Here is a 14333-nt window from a genome sequence, read left to right on the forward strand (position 1 = left end):
AAATATCAAATATAATACAAAAAATATCACATATAGCAGGGTTCCTCAAATCTGGACCTCGAGATCCACTTTCCTGCACAGTTTAGATCTAGCCCTTATCAAACACACCTGAGCATGCTAATCAATGCCAATCAATGTCTTTGGGATCATTAGAAAATCACAGGCAGGTGACTTTGATCAGGGTTGGAGCTAAACTCTGCAGTGCATTGGACCTCCAGGGCAAGATTTGAGGAAGGGGGACATATAGTGTATAATATAACAATAAAATTAGCATATTTCCTATCAGATTTGTGGTTTATTTTCTAATTTTGTGGTTTATTAATTTATTTTTTTTAAATGGCAAGATTCTACAATTACTGTGTATGATCAAAAATAAACCGCAAGATTAAAAATAGTGTGGATGAAATCAGGCGCATCAGCCTGAGGTATTAAACATGACAGGCAGAAGGGTTCATTTAATCTGACAACTGTGGGCAAGGGCAAATAACTAGAAATCAGAAGGGTAAAAATAAAATAAAATACAATTCCAGCTAAGAGACGATGATGTCCAGTGTATAACGCTGAGAATATCTATTTTTGGTAGATGTTATTATGACAACAGAAAGTCGTAATAACTACTGCACAAGGGATCAGGGGATTATGGGATGGGGGCAGTAGGGATGGGTTCAACACCTTGCTCTCATCCTGCATCTCCAGGGTGTAAGTGACGACCTCCTCAACGCTGCAGCTGTTCGGTCGCGTCCACTCCAACGTAACCCAGGAAGGACCTGCCTGTGCCAGCCGCGGAGGTAAGGACGTCTGCGGGAGACTTCCGGTGGTGTTGAAGACAACTTCTGTGCTGAAACCACTGCAGAAAAAAATATATTATTCGTACAGTAATAAATCCAAGCCTATAAAGATTATACAACATATCTGTGTATCATCAAAGTGTGTGAAAAGCACAAAGTTATAAACTATTTGGACTTACTCCAACTCATGTTGAGTAGTAAGGAGAATTAAACGCTAGGACACCACAGGGACCAATATCTATTCAACTGTGTGCAACTAAAAGCACATAGGCTGCTGGGTTATATTTATAAATATAGATTTTTTGCAGTAAATCATAAAACAATATTTCACCTACACCTCAGAAATGCCCCTTAAAAATAAGTGCTATGGCAGTATCATAATAAAATGGTAGTATAAAATGGAAATACCATATAACTGAAATATTATTATATTCATTATCAATGGTATTTTGATGGCAAAAAAAATACAAATAGGTTACGCTTTTTTAGGCGACACTGTTACAGTGTAATAATACAAATAAGTACTGAGTAATATTATCAACTACAGATATTTGCTATAGGTTAAGGACAGGCCTTAGGGATGGTTGCTTGTAATTATGCAAAATTTACTCATTTTGATGAGTAAATCAAAAGATGTCATCTTAAAACAAAATGTTTAAATAAAAAAAATTACAATTAAATTAAAAAATAAAATAAAACAACATATGGTATTATTGGATATATATATATATATATATATATATATATATATATATATATATATATATATATATATATATTTTTTTTTTTTTTGTGTGTGTGTGTGTGTTTTTGTAAGAGACAAAAAAAAAAAACCTTGTGCCAATATCATTTAGTGCTGCCACTCGGAACGTGTACCCGACAGCAGGACACAACCCCATTACTTTGCAGTGTCGCTGGTGTCCAACATAATATTCGCGGAAAATGCTGTTTTTCTTTCCCTGAAAAAAAATGAGGATGAAACGATGCAGTCAGGATTGACAAGTAGGATGACAAGAAAAACAAACATCTTAAAACATACAAAAAAGGAAATCGGCAGTCACACGCTGTGTCAGAACAGAAATCTCTTTACATGAAAAGAACAAAACTGCAGCTGGAAGCTGTGCTTATTGTCACAACAACAGGATGCAGAATTTAATTAAGGTTAACTGCAGAGGTATTCTGAAAGGAAGAAGAACCACTGCCAGCATCTTCAGACACTTCTGGAGTGGCACCGCCACAGTTGAGGAGGTTTAATGAACTCTTAATGAGTCAGAAAAGCTTTGAGTAAAAAAAAAAAAGTATGATGTAAAGCGGAACAGTGGGTTAAAGCCTCAGTCGCCACAGGACCAACATCTCATGCCATGGGGACAGGAAAAAAAAAACCCCATCACAGCCAAATAAAAGAAAAAAAAAGAAAAAAGGCAAATAATGAAGAGGAAATGAGAGAGCAAGAAAATGTAATGAATATTTTGAATAAATGGCAGAAATAGGACATAACCAATTTAATTGATACATACCTCATCCCATTCTAGAACATAATTGGTGATTTTTGAGCCATTGTCCACAGGGGGCTGAAGAAAAAAAAATTATATATATATATATATATATATATATATATATACATACATACATACATACAAACATACATACTTCCAATTAAATGCTAAATTTAAAACTAAATTTTATTCAGTTTAAATATGTTAAAATGTAACATTAAAAATTTCTTTGTCACTTTAATAAAAGCATTAATTTATTTAAAAAAATCCCTCGGACATAAACTTTTTATATAAGAAATATATAAATCCACATAAATCCATGACACAAAGTCAAGCAAAAAGAAAATATTTTTAACTTAAGTTGTGTGCATACTGACAAGAGGTACATACATAACAGTGATTTTACAACAGTAAAGGAGAATTTCTTGGCATGACGCAACACGGAATGTTCAATAAATAATTGCATTAATTATTAATAAATCACCATAAACTATTCCACCATTACGTAATATAGTTGAACCCTAAGAAACGTACAATTTGTAGAAACTTTGCACAATAGTACAGAATTCAATGCAATTCAGTCATGCATACCTTCCACTGTAATGTGAGGGAGCTCTTGGTGCGATGGGACAGTCTGGGCGGTAGAGGGGTATCAGGAGGGGCACCGTGGGTAGTGAACGCCCTCGCATCCGAACTGGGACCTTGCACAGAGTTACACACTGTGCTTACTCTGTAAAACACACACATGGTGAGAATTTCCAATGAGGTCAAGAGTAATTCAGATATATATCTATATATATATTTATATATATATATATATCAAAATATACAGAATATCTGCTACTGCCATTTGAAATGATTCATTTAGCGATAACAATGCGTTTAAGTGCACAAGACAGCAAGTATTTCTTATCGCCAGCTTAGGCATTTGGATCGGTCCGGTACATACCAGTAAAGGGTTTAAATACCCAACCGTACTCATTTGTGAGTTGCTTTGTTTAAAAGTGTGTACGAAATGAATAAACGCAAAGGTGAAGCACTACTCTTACCTGACATGATAGTCTGTGGCTGGTCTCAGGTCAGTGAGGGTGTACTGGAGCTCCTCACCACTGAAACAGAGACAGACGAAGAGTGAAAGTCTGTTTCTGGGGACCGATAGATAAAGCATTCTTTAAACCCTCCTTCAGCTTTCCAATCATTTCATGACAGCCTATACGTTTTGCTTCAGGAACCAAAAAAAGGCAAAGCTGCAGACGTACATGAGGATTATGTCCTAACAGCATGGTGAATGTAACTATACTAATGACTGAAAACAAAGAGCTTTAGTGACTCAGAACACATTAATGAATACAATTATTAGTAAAGACAGAAGCCCTTACCTATACACAACCTTGTATTTCCCATCTCGGCCCTTGTCCTTGAGCTGGAGCTCGTAACTACAGGAAGGGACCTGTCCAGATGATCCCAATCCAGAAACAGACGTCCATGACACAAGCGCGGAGCTGGACTGCACATTAGACACCTGAAGGGTTAAAATAATACACACAATATAACTGCTTGAAATTTCACCTCAAAATCTGCAAGTAAATAAATTAAAGAAAACAAAATCTATCTTTTAAATTATTATTCCACGTAAAATTATACTTTAAATAATTATTATTTAAAATATATAGATTTATTTTTGCAACATTATGTTTTACATTTTTGCGGGTTTCTTTAGATTTCCATTACGGCAATACAATAATTAAAAACAAAACAAAAAATATATATATATAGCAGAATTTATTTTCCATTCATTTTTTATTCTACATGCAAAAAAAGCCTGAACAACAAGATTGAAAGTCAGAAACTATTTTCAGAGAAAAGCCTGGTAGGAGATTAAAAGACCAAAATAAAGTGAAACAACTGAAAGGCCCATTAGAATTGTAATTCCAAATTATTTATGATGCTTGGTATATCAATAAATCTAGGCAGCTGTAAATAGTACTTAGTTTGGGTGCCAAGGCTACGGCAGACTCGTGTTGAGTGAATGAAGCACCAGTCAGAGCACCCTGCAGCTCGAAGTTGCATATTAATATCATATTAATATCATATAACATGCATTCCCGCTCACAGAAAGAGTGGAAGATTATGAAACCATAGTAGAGATGAGAAAAACATATTGATGTGACCAATCAATGGATCACTGAACCACTGCGTCATTCATTAACAGCTGCTGCCCCCTTGTGAACAGAAATGGAAATGCTTTTTGATTTTTTTGATTTTTATTTTCTGAACTGTGTGAAGGAAAGGAGATTTGTGAGAGGACATGATTTAAAATCCCTCACCTGCGGCTTGTCCATTCCTGATGGCACAGCCTGAACTCGTCTAGTGTCCACATCGAGATCTGCACAGAAAACAGATTAAATGTAGCCATCAGTCATAAATCAGAGAGAGTGCATGTCTGTAACATCCTCATGCTTGTTTGCAAAGAGAAAAAAAATACAAAGAACATAAATTCAGTATCACTAGACAGAGACCGAGATCTGAGGCAATAGAGACATCTTGATGGATGGGGCTGTCAGATCGGGCCTGAGCCGGGTCAGAAAGTGTCTTTCGGGGAGTCAGGTTCATAGGTCTGGCTCTTATGGAGCCCAAGGGGTTCCTGCTATGAGTCATCTGCGATGAAGTCATGGCAACATGACCCTTCACTGACCTCCATGGTTTTCCCCAACAAGATGTTGTTGAGATTGAGACACGGGGATGTTTTCAGTGGATTCTTTATTTTAATAGAGGAAGGGGGAAAAAGAGTGGGAAAATTAGAAATTCCACTCCATGTATGGATTAAAAACAGGTCAAAGTTTTATTTATTTATTTATTTATTTTTAAGTAAAATGATGTTACAACCTAAATTTCAGTAGAAAAAAAGTTTACCGATGGAAGCCTGTTAAAAATAAATAAATAAATAAATAAAAAAGGCAACTGAGAACATTTCTGCTAACTTTTTCTCATAATTGCATCCAATTCAAAATTGATGTTCTACTTAACAAATAAATAATCATGTTTTTTCTTCTAACTTATAATGATATTTTCGTAATATGTATTAAAATATTTTTGCAACATTGCAACAATCCTGCTAACTAATTTTGAAATAAAATAATTTATTTAGCAAGGACAGTGGTGTCAAAAGTATTGGCATTCATTACTCAAGTAGAAGTATAGATACTAGGGTTTAAAAAGACTTTTGTAGAAGTTGAAGTATCAACTCAAGCTTTTTATTCAAGGAAAAGTGTAAAAGTACTGGTTTAAAAAAACTACTTAAAGTATAAAAGTAAAAGTAATGTAAGGGAAAAAATGCCATTAAGAACAAAAACTTGGGCCGTGCCACAGGGGCCTATTGTGCACTACCCCACCTCCTCAAAAAAAACATTTTTCTAAAGGCCATAATGACTATAATGTTATATTAAAATGTTCATGTTGAAAAATTTGGGATGCACTAGGCTACCTGTTTCAGCCGCATATATGGCTATTGAAAATGAATGCATTTTAGTACAATGCAAATACATTAAAGAGCTAGAGATATGATGACTAGTTGCCAATAAGTATTGTTATGGTGCAAAAAGTCAAACTTCAGAGGCATTTCATCATTAACCTTTGATGGAATGTAAATGTACATCCAAGCTTAGCTGCAGGAATCTGAGAGGGCAATGGACAAGAACATTAGTGCAGGCTTAGTAACAATTACTCTTGTATGGTTGTCTATATACAATAAACATTATAGTGCTGTCAAAATGAATGATTAATCCAAGTGAATAATCAAAAACTAAAAATGAAAAATAACTCATAATCCTGATACCTTCTTGATTGATAGCTTCTTGTATTCGGTACATACGTCTGCTATGTCCAGTGTGGGGGGGTAACGAGTTACAAAGTTGGTAAAGCCTAGTTATCACAACATTGTCAATCGCGTCATCAATCTCAAACGATAATTTATTAAAATGTCTCGCTACCGAACTACCTACTGTAGCTTAATTTGTGGAGGAGGAAGAGAAAGCACCCATTTGGTAAATAAGCCAGTGAGAAATAATAAATTTTAAGTGGGGTGCAGTGCCTTTTCGATACTTTTAAAACAGTACCGGCGCCTAAACGTTGCCTGAACCGATACTTAAAAAAAAAAGAACCTCAAAAAAAAAACTATGGATAACATTAAAGAACATTACAAATATTTAAAATTAATCCATAGCTTTCACCTTGGATGCTCTCATTTCCCAAGTTGTGCTTCCTTTAATCTAAGGCTAATAAATGTATTTTCACAATCTGGGTCATTATTTAATACAAAACCACACATAATGTCTCTACTGTATCTCTGTCAATCTCTCTGATAATTAGTTATGATGAGTGCTGTCTGTCACTGTCTTTAATCAGTTCTGTGAATGACTGTATGCTCATTCTTTATAAAGTAGCAACAATGTCGTTTTTAAAATACAGTACTGTGCAAAAGTCTTATGGAAAAGAAAAAATAGTATTTTCTCCCCCAAAAAAGGGTTTTAACCAGTTATTTATATCTGTAGTGTGTCCGTAGAAAATATCAGTTTGTCATTAATTTTAATAAGAATCTAGTGCGATTTTCAATGCATAAGCAGTTTGACAATGGCAAAATGAATGTTTGGAAATGTAAACTTATATTTTATTCTGACACACTACAGCAAAATATATAAATATCCGAAAACCATTCTTTTAAGTGAAAATACTAACGTGCCTAAGACTTTTGCACAGTAGCTAGTGTATGTATAAAGTACGTATGATTAAATTAAGTATATTTAAATAAGTGTACTTAAAGTATGTGTTCGTTCATATGTGTTAAGGGCTAGATTGTCGCTGGAGGAAACAGCTGTTTAGTGATGAGCGGTGACAAGCGAAAACTTTACAGTAGATGGGAAACCGACTGCTCCCTCGTGACCTTTTGTAAACTGCATTTATGACAAAGAACTACAGACACGGATATTCTAACAACAATCTATCGATAAACACACATCTTGTGTCCTCTGTCTCTGTTTGAGCGCGCGCTGCTCCGCTCGCGGTCTGCGGATTGAAGAGCGCGCTGAAAGACGGGGAGGAGGCCGGTCTGACGCCGGTTTCATATGAAATTTAAGCGGACTGACTCTGAGGCGATCGGATACCGGTTCCATACCCAACCCTACTTTTAAGAAATATATTTTTTTGATAAACGAACCCAAAACTGGCTATGTCCTTGTTATTTGTGTCACGTGCAGGTGCGATGGACACCGTACAAACCAATAGGGTGTCGGAATGCTATATGTTTATACTTCTCATCCAACCACAATCAAATTCACTGCATTCGGATGGCGCGATTTATCTGGATAGGTTTTTTTTTTTGAATGATGACAAGCCAGAATGAAATGGCAGTAACGAAGCTATTTTTAAAATGTAAGGAGTAGAAAGTACAGATACTTGCGTGAAAATGTAAGGAGTTGAAGTAAAAAGTCGGCTGAAAAATAATTACTCAAGTAAAGTATAGATACCCCTTTCTACTTAAGTACAGTAACGAAGTATTTGTACTTCATTACTTGACACCTCTGAGCAAGGATGCATTAAACTGATTAATATATATTCATATAATATTATATTTCTGCACTATATAGTATGCATATATTACACACACTACTGTTAAAATGTATCGGCTCAGTATGAAACTAATTTAAAGAAATTAATAATTAATTCAGCAAGGACACATTAAATTAAAAAGTGAAAGGAAAGATATATATACCGTCACCAAAGGTTTATATTTCAAATAAATGCTACGTTTTGAACTTTATTCATTAAGAAATCCTGAAAAAAAAGTGTGATCGACTTTCACACACACACAAAAAATATTAAAATAATAAAAATAAATTCTAAAATCAGTACAACCGTTTTCAACATCGCTAATAATCAATGTTGTTTCATAAGAATAAATTCTGAAGGATAATGTGACAGAAAACTGGAGTAATGGCTGCTAAAATTCAGCTCTGTCATCACAGGATTAAATTACATTTAAACTGTAATAATACTTCACAATATTACAGTTTTTACTGTACCTTTTTAATCAAATAAATGTAGCCTTGGTGAGCATAAGAGACTTCTTTCAAAAACATAATTGTAGTGTAACTAACCAACTTTTCAAAAGAATAGCTTAATTGTACTTTAACTAGTTTAAATTATGAGTAACTTGACAAGCCACAGCAAAGTCCTGAACACCGCTGGAGACCGAAGAAGATCAAATCTAAACGTCTGACGTCATCGTTTCACCCAGATCTAAGCATCTTCTCAGACATTCTCCACAGGAACAGCTCGTCTTCTCGTCTCTTGATTTAATTTGCCTGGCCTTTTCCCTGTGCATTCTAACACGGACCAGCCTTGTGCTGTCACTTCAGACAGGAAGAGATCTGGGTCTCATTATGCACTGTGGTTTCGCCACAGACAGATTACAGACACACACTCTCTCTCAGACACAGAGGCATGGGAACCAAAGGTCCACAAGAACAAAGACCAGGGTAAGATAAGCCATTAAAGAACAAAGAGGAAAACAGCGATCCAGAGCGAGCCGTTTTCAAAGGAATGATGAAAGAAAAGGAAACGATGATACAGAGAATTATGGAATCTAATGCATCTCATGCAACATGTGTTCCACATTCATCCACCATCTGATCCCAGAACAGCTTCCTCGCTTATTAGAATACTTGGCTATATGGAATTCTTCAAGCTTACTGTAAATTATATACTTCTAATAAATACTGCATATCACTGCTTATCTCGGAAATAAATTGTTATTTTTGTTTAATTACTATTAATTAAGTTATGACCTTTCAGTTGGATCAAATAAGCCAAGAAAGAAAGAAGAAGAAAAGGAAAAATGATAGCTTTTTTGAGAAATAGAAACAGATGGTAAAGTTGACAGCATTGCATTGTGGGACACAGCATTTAGAAAACGAAGTAGAACATCATGAGGATGTTCTGTGTATACAGAAACTATGCATATGGTAAAATTATTCTAATATTCTGATATGGTGCTGAAGTAACATTCTTATTATTATCAATGTTGGGACCTCAGTTGTGGATTCTTAATATTTTTGAGGATACTGTGATACAGTTTTCAGGGTTCATTGATGAATCACTGCTGAGTTCAAAAGAACAGCATTTATTAGAAATGGAAATCTTACTTAGCCCAGACGTATGAACTGTACTTCACAAACTATATACTTCAACAGCAATAATAGTTCTGTTAGTATGCTATCCACAGCCTATATCATTCAACGACTGACTGCATTGCACCAGTAGGGGACACTCTTCTACATTCACACTTACTTCCTTCACTAGCTGCTCTTTATCCAGTGTGTATGTGTGTCACACCAAGAGTAAGTGCTGACACTGACATAAAAGCTCAAAAACAAAGGCTCAGAGGTAAGGACCCATAAAGCTTCATGGAAACGAGGCTTTAAAGTGAACAGATGTGGACAAGATTGTTGACTCATCTTGTCAGAGTCAGCAGCTCTGTCTGTTTTTATTTGAAAATAGCTGACACTGGAAATATCCTTTGTTTTTGCTCTCAGCTGTTGTACAAAAACACTGTAGAGACATAAGAACAAAATCAGCAAGATGTCTCTTAAATGAGATGTGTTGTAAATTGGACTTTTGTCTTCTTACCCTGTGGCTCGGTGTCTGAGTGTTTGGGGCTTCCTCTGGCTCTTCGATCTTGCCTCTTGCTGCCGGGGCTTCCTCCTCCTCCTCCTCCTCCTCCTCCAGGGTTGCTGTAGCTCTTGCTGTAGCCGTTAGCTGTAGTGGTGCAGGTCGTGGTGTTCTTGTAGCTGCTGGACAGCGAGCTGGTCACCTGACTTAGACCCGTACGCTCCACCGGCTGTTTGAGCTTCTTGGGTGGAGGTTTACAGTACTCCTCATGACCCATGAAAGAGGAGAGGTTATACAGCGGGATGATCTCTGAGATAAGACAAAGATCATAATTACACTACAGGCAACCCTGCTAAAACACTTATATTTTAACCCCGGGAAGCAATTTTTATCGGGGAACCTCCTGGAATCGCGATTGGGGTAGTTTTGGACTAGTTTTGAGAAGCAACTGGGCAGGATTTGTTGTGAAAACCTGGCAACCCTGATCCAAATGCACGTGCTGGAGATATACTTCTGATTACAGGAGCGTCTTTACTGATGAGATGTGCATGAAAATTGCATTCGATTTTTTGCACAGCCCTACATTGTATGTATATGATCACAAAAATATTATGGTTTCATTCAAATTTAATTTTAGTATGTTTAATTTACACACACACGTTTGTTTTTGTGGAAAGTGGGGACATCCCATAAGTGAAATGGTTTTTATACTGTACAAACTGTATATTCTATCGCCATTCACCAACCCTACACCTAACCCTAACCCTCACAGGAAACTTTGTGCATTTTTACTTTCTCAAAAAAACTCATTCTGTATGATTTATAAGTGTTTTTGTAAAATGGGGACATGGGTTATGTCCTCATAAGTCACCCTCTCCTTGTAATACCGGTGTCATACAAATGTCATTATACAGAGTTGTGCCCTGATATGTGACAAAAACATGCACACACAAACACACACACACACACACAATCTTATTCTATTACCTATTTAGTATAACATTTACAGTAGTCGACAAATAGGATTTTGATCATTAAAAAATACGAAAAATAGTTTCTTAAAGTTAAAACCACAAGAAACATTAAGTCAAGCGTGTCTCAACTTTTCTCTCGTAATGCATGTTCGAGTTGGTTGTGTTTTCATAGCTTCGTATGGTATTTTGCTTGGTCAGAACAGTGTTATGATTCAGTATAAAGAGCTGGTTGCCCATCCTCACTGAAGTACGTGTTTAAATAAGTGAGTAAGACCTTTAGTCTACTGTGGACTATGACGCTCACCTTCTGGGTAGATGGGTGGCAGTCGATGCTGATAGAACTGGTGCGGGGGCATGTCACCGGGGCTGACCGGGGGGTAGTATGACGTATGTGAGGTTGGAATAAAGTGTGGGTGTGTCAGATACGGATGGTGAATGTGGTGGCTCGGGGACAGAGCCGGAGAGTAACTCGGAGGGTAACATTCAGAATGAGGTGTGACCACAACCCTCCTCACGCCTGTGTTGTCTTCAAGAACCTGAAAATACAAACATCCACAGACGTCAAGCCAAACAATACAGGCCCTCATATGTCCCATCTGACAAATAGCACAGCCTTTACAACTCGACTACAAACATTCAGTGCCACTTTAAACAAAGGGCAGGAATGCAAAAGTAAACAAGGCTTTCTAATGGAATGACTATGAAGTACATTCCACTGAAATAATTCATGCATGGAAGATGCTTACAGGAATAACAGATCCGCTGGTACAGTTCACATGGGAGAAATCAACTCACTGACCTCAACTTCTAACCCATGTTGACCCAAGGATCGCCCAGAGTTAGAAGTTGAGGTGAGGTTAGTGACGAAAACAGTAAACCATTCCTTACCAAAAATGCTTTTACTAGAGGAAAGAACTATTTGGATCTGCAAGGAAATCAGTATCAGGGCTCCAAACTGAGACTAAAATGGTCGCATTTGCGACCATAAATATTAAAATGCGACTGAAGTTTTTGCTGAGGTCGCCACTGGCGACTAGGCCTATGTATTTACATGTTATCTCTTAAAAAATTGCATGTAATGCCTTTTTTCCTGATTATTTTACATTCACATCTTTTATGTTCGCGAATTAAGAGAATGCGCATCGAAGTTTTAGTGGGAAAAAGAGTTTTAAACAGTCCTCATCTGCCGCGCAGCAGCGCTGACACACCTGATAAACGCGCGCGAGAGAGAAATGATGGAGACTTGAAGAAAAGGTGCAGAAAAACAGCGTCTATTTCGTTCATATCTTGAACAAACTACAACAGGTAAAGCTGTCATCTGTGTGGATATTGGCAATATCGTTAACAGTTCTCGTTTAGAATCATAAGGCTTCTTCTTAACAAGATCTTAGTCCATGCTGTGTTCTGTTAATGCATGAACTTCAATATTTGAAGTGCACTTGCCGTCCAGTAATCGCAAAAAGCTTTGTGCTTTGTTACGTTTTAATTTACAAAGTATCAGTTTTAAAATTATTCCAAATTCATAACAAAATTCAAACAATAAATACAGTTTTGGTGCTCTTTAAGGGGCCGTTGACATATCGCGCCTAAAACGCGTGGAAAACGCTAGGCGCGCCGCTTTCATTATGAGCACGCACGCATACCGCGCGCCTACATTTGAAATAACGAACTTGAGCGTGCAAAAGACGGGACATGTGAACGGCCCCTAATGCGGCAGGCGCGATCGCGAGTAGTGCCTCAGTTCAAGCAGCACGTGAACCTATCATACCTTGCTCTTTACTACTAGAGTACATAATGAACATGAATTAACATCAAAAGGTAGGCTATTTTATAAGAGATTCTACAGTACAACACTTTCAAACTGCGGAAAACGTGTAAAGCTTGTAAACATTGCAACGTAAAATTAACTTCAGTAACCTTTCGGTGTCCATAAGCTCATCAGTCAGCTAGAAAAATAACTATAAAGAGGAGCATTTTGCTATATTTATGAGCTATTGAATTTTAATATTTTTACTTAACCTGTTGTCTACATGATTCAACTCCTATAAAATTTAATTTTACTAATTAAGAAAAACAGACTGAAAGTGTGAAAGACATGCACTCTTAAAAATAAAGGAGCTTAAAAGGTTCTTCACAAAACAATTTTGGTTCCAAAAAGAACCATTCAGTCAAAGGCTCTTTAAAGAACAATCTCTTTCTGACCTTTTCATAATCTGTTATTGTCTTCAAATGTTAAAGCTTCTTTATGAAACCATTTAGGAAAGGAAAAAAAGGTTCTTCTATGGTATCATGAAGCACCTTTATTTTTAAGAGAGTATGAGAACATTTACAGGATGCATTGAAGAGGACCCCAAACTATACTCAGGGGCCAAGTGATGCTTATGGTCCATGATATTGGTACAGATTTTGTGTAATAAACTACGCATGACTGTATGTTTCAAGTTGGAAAAAGCATTTAGCCCCCACTTTAAGTGAACCTTCATTCCCAGGTCATCTACAAGATGGATTAAAATGCTCATAAAGTCAAGAAAAGATGAGACATTAACAGTTCAGTATGATTAAAAAGTTAAAATGTAAAATAAATAATTTAAATAAAACGCATAAAACATTTTTATTTTGTGGCACCTAAAAAAATCATTTGGCACCTAAGTTTTTTTTCTTATAGGAGCCGATGGCTCCTTACTCGATTTTTTTGTTTGGAACCCTGAGTATGTTCTTGGGAAGATCATATTTTCTAGTTCGTAATTAATGTAAAGTGTGTTTAAAGATGCAGTGATTAGTGGTGTTTTCTGACAGCAAATCTTCATCAAATGCATGTGAATTTTTGATATGTTTAATCAACATTTATAATTACAAAATTATGTCCGACACCAATTAGCTTTCCCACCTTAAACCAGAGGGAAACCATTGTCTGGAGATAAATACTGACATGTGGGGAATACAAGCACAAATATATGTTTGTTTGCGTAATTCTGGCATGTGCTTAGACAGATTATGTCAAATGTTCAGTTGTGCTCATGAATCCATCATAAATGGAACACCACAGTGATTTCAGGAGATTGTACATTTAGATACATGCATTTTGCATAAAGGTAAAGAAAACTGATACAGTTAACATGTAAAAACAAACAAACTATAATTTAGCTATTTATGAGGACACATGGTTGTGCAATAAAATGACATTTCCCATCATTTTCCGAAACAACAGAGCAACCATTACATATATAATTTAAAAGAGAGAAAGAAACCGGCATCCCACCTGCCCTTCAAATTTGGATGGAATGCACTAATTAATTATTTTTACATGAGTGACCTTTGCACTATTATAACACCGATTTATTACACTCACAACTCAAACCCTTTTTCCTGTCCTCTACGCAAGAGTTTTTTGACCTTTCTATTGAAATGTC

At 36.3% G+C, this 14333-nt stretch overlaps 1 protein-coding gene across 1 annotated transcript in view; it reads right to left on the reverse strand.

Annotated features, from left to right (window-relative positions):
• Nucleotides 1-14333, reverse strand: part of LOC132124117 (fibronectin type III domain-containing protein 3B-like) — a 54973-nt gene that overhangs the window by 16890 nt on the left and 23750 nt on the right. The window contains exons 5-13 of the mRNA XM_059534952.1: nucleotides 11228-11459; nucleotides 9968-10258; nucleotides 4612-4670; nucleotides 3664-3806; nucleotides 3334-3393; nucleotides 2876-3014; nucleotides 2306-2359; nucleotides 1623-1747; nucleotides 673-847 (exon numbers count right to left, since the gene is read on the reverse strand). Of these exons, the coding sequence (XP_059390935.1) occupies nucleotides 673-847; nucleotides 1623-1747; nucleotides 2306-2359; nucleotides 2876-3014; nucleotides 3334-3393; nucleotides 3664-3806; nucleotides 4612-4670; nucleotides 9968-10258; nucleotides 11228-11459 (1278 nt within the window). The remainder of the gene's footprint in view (nucleotides 1-672; nucleotides 848-1622; nucleotides 1748-2305; nucleotides 2360-2875; nucleotides 3015-3333; nucleotides 3394-3663; nucleotides 3807-4611; nucleotides 4671-9967; nucleotides 10259-11227; nucleotides 11460-14333) is intronic.

The sequence above is a fragment of the Carassius carassius genome, chromosome 42, assembly GCF_963082965.1.
Source record: "Carassius carassius chromosome 42, fCarCar2.1, whole genome shotgun sequence".
Classification (NCBI taxonomy): Eukaryota; Metazoa; Chordata; class Actinopteri; order Cypriniformes; family Cyprinidae; genus Carassius; species Carassius carassius.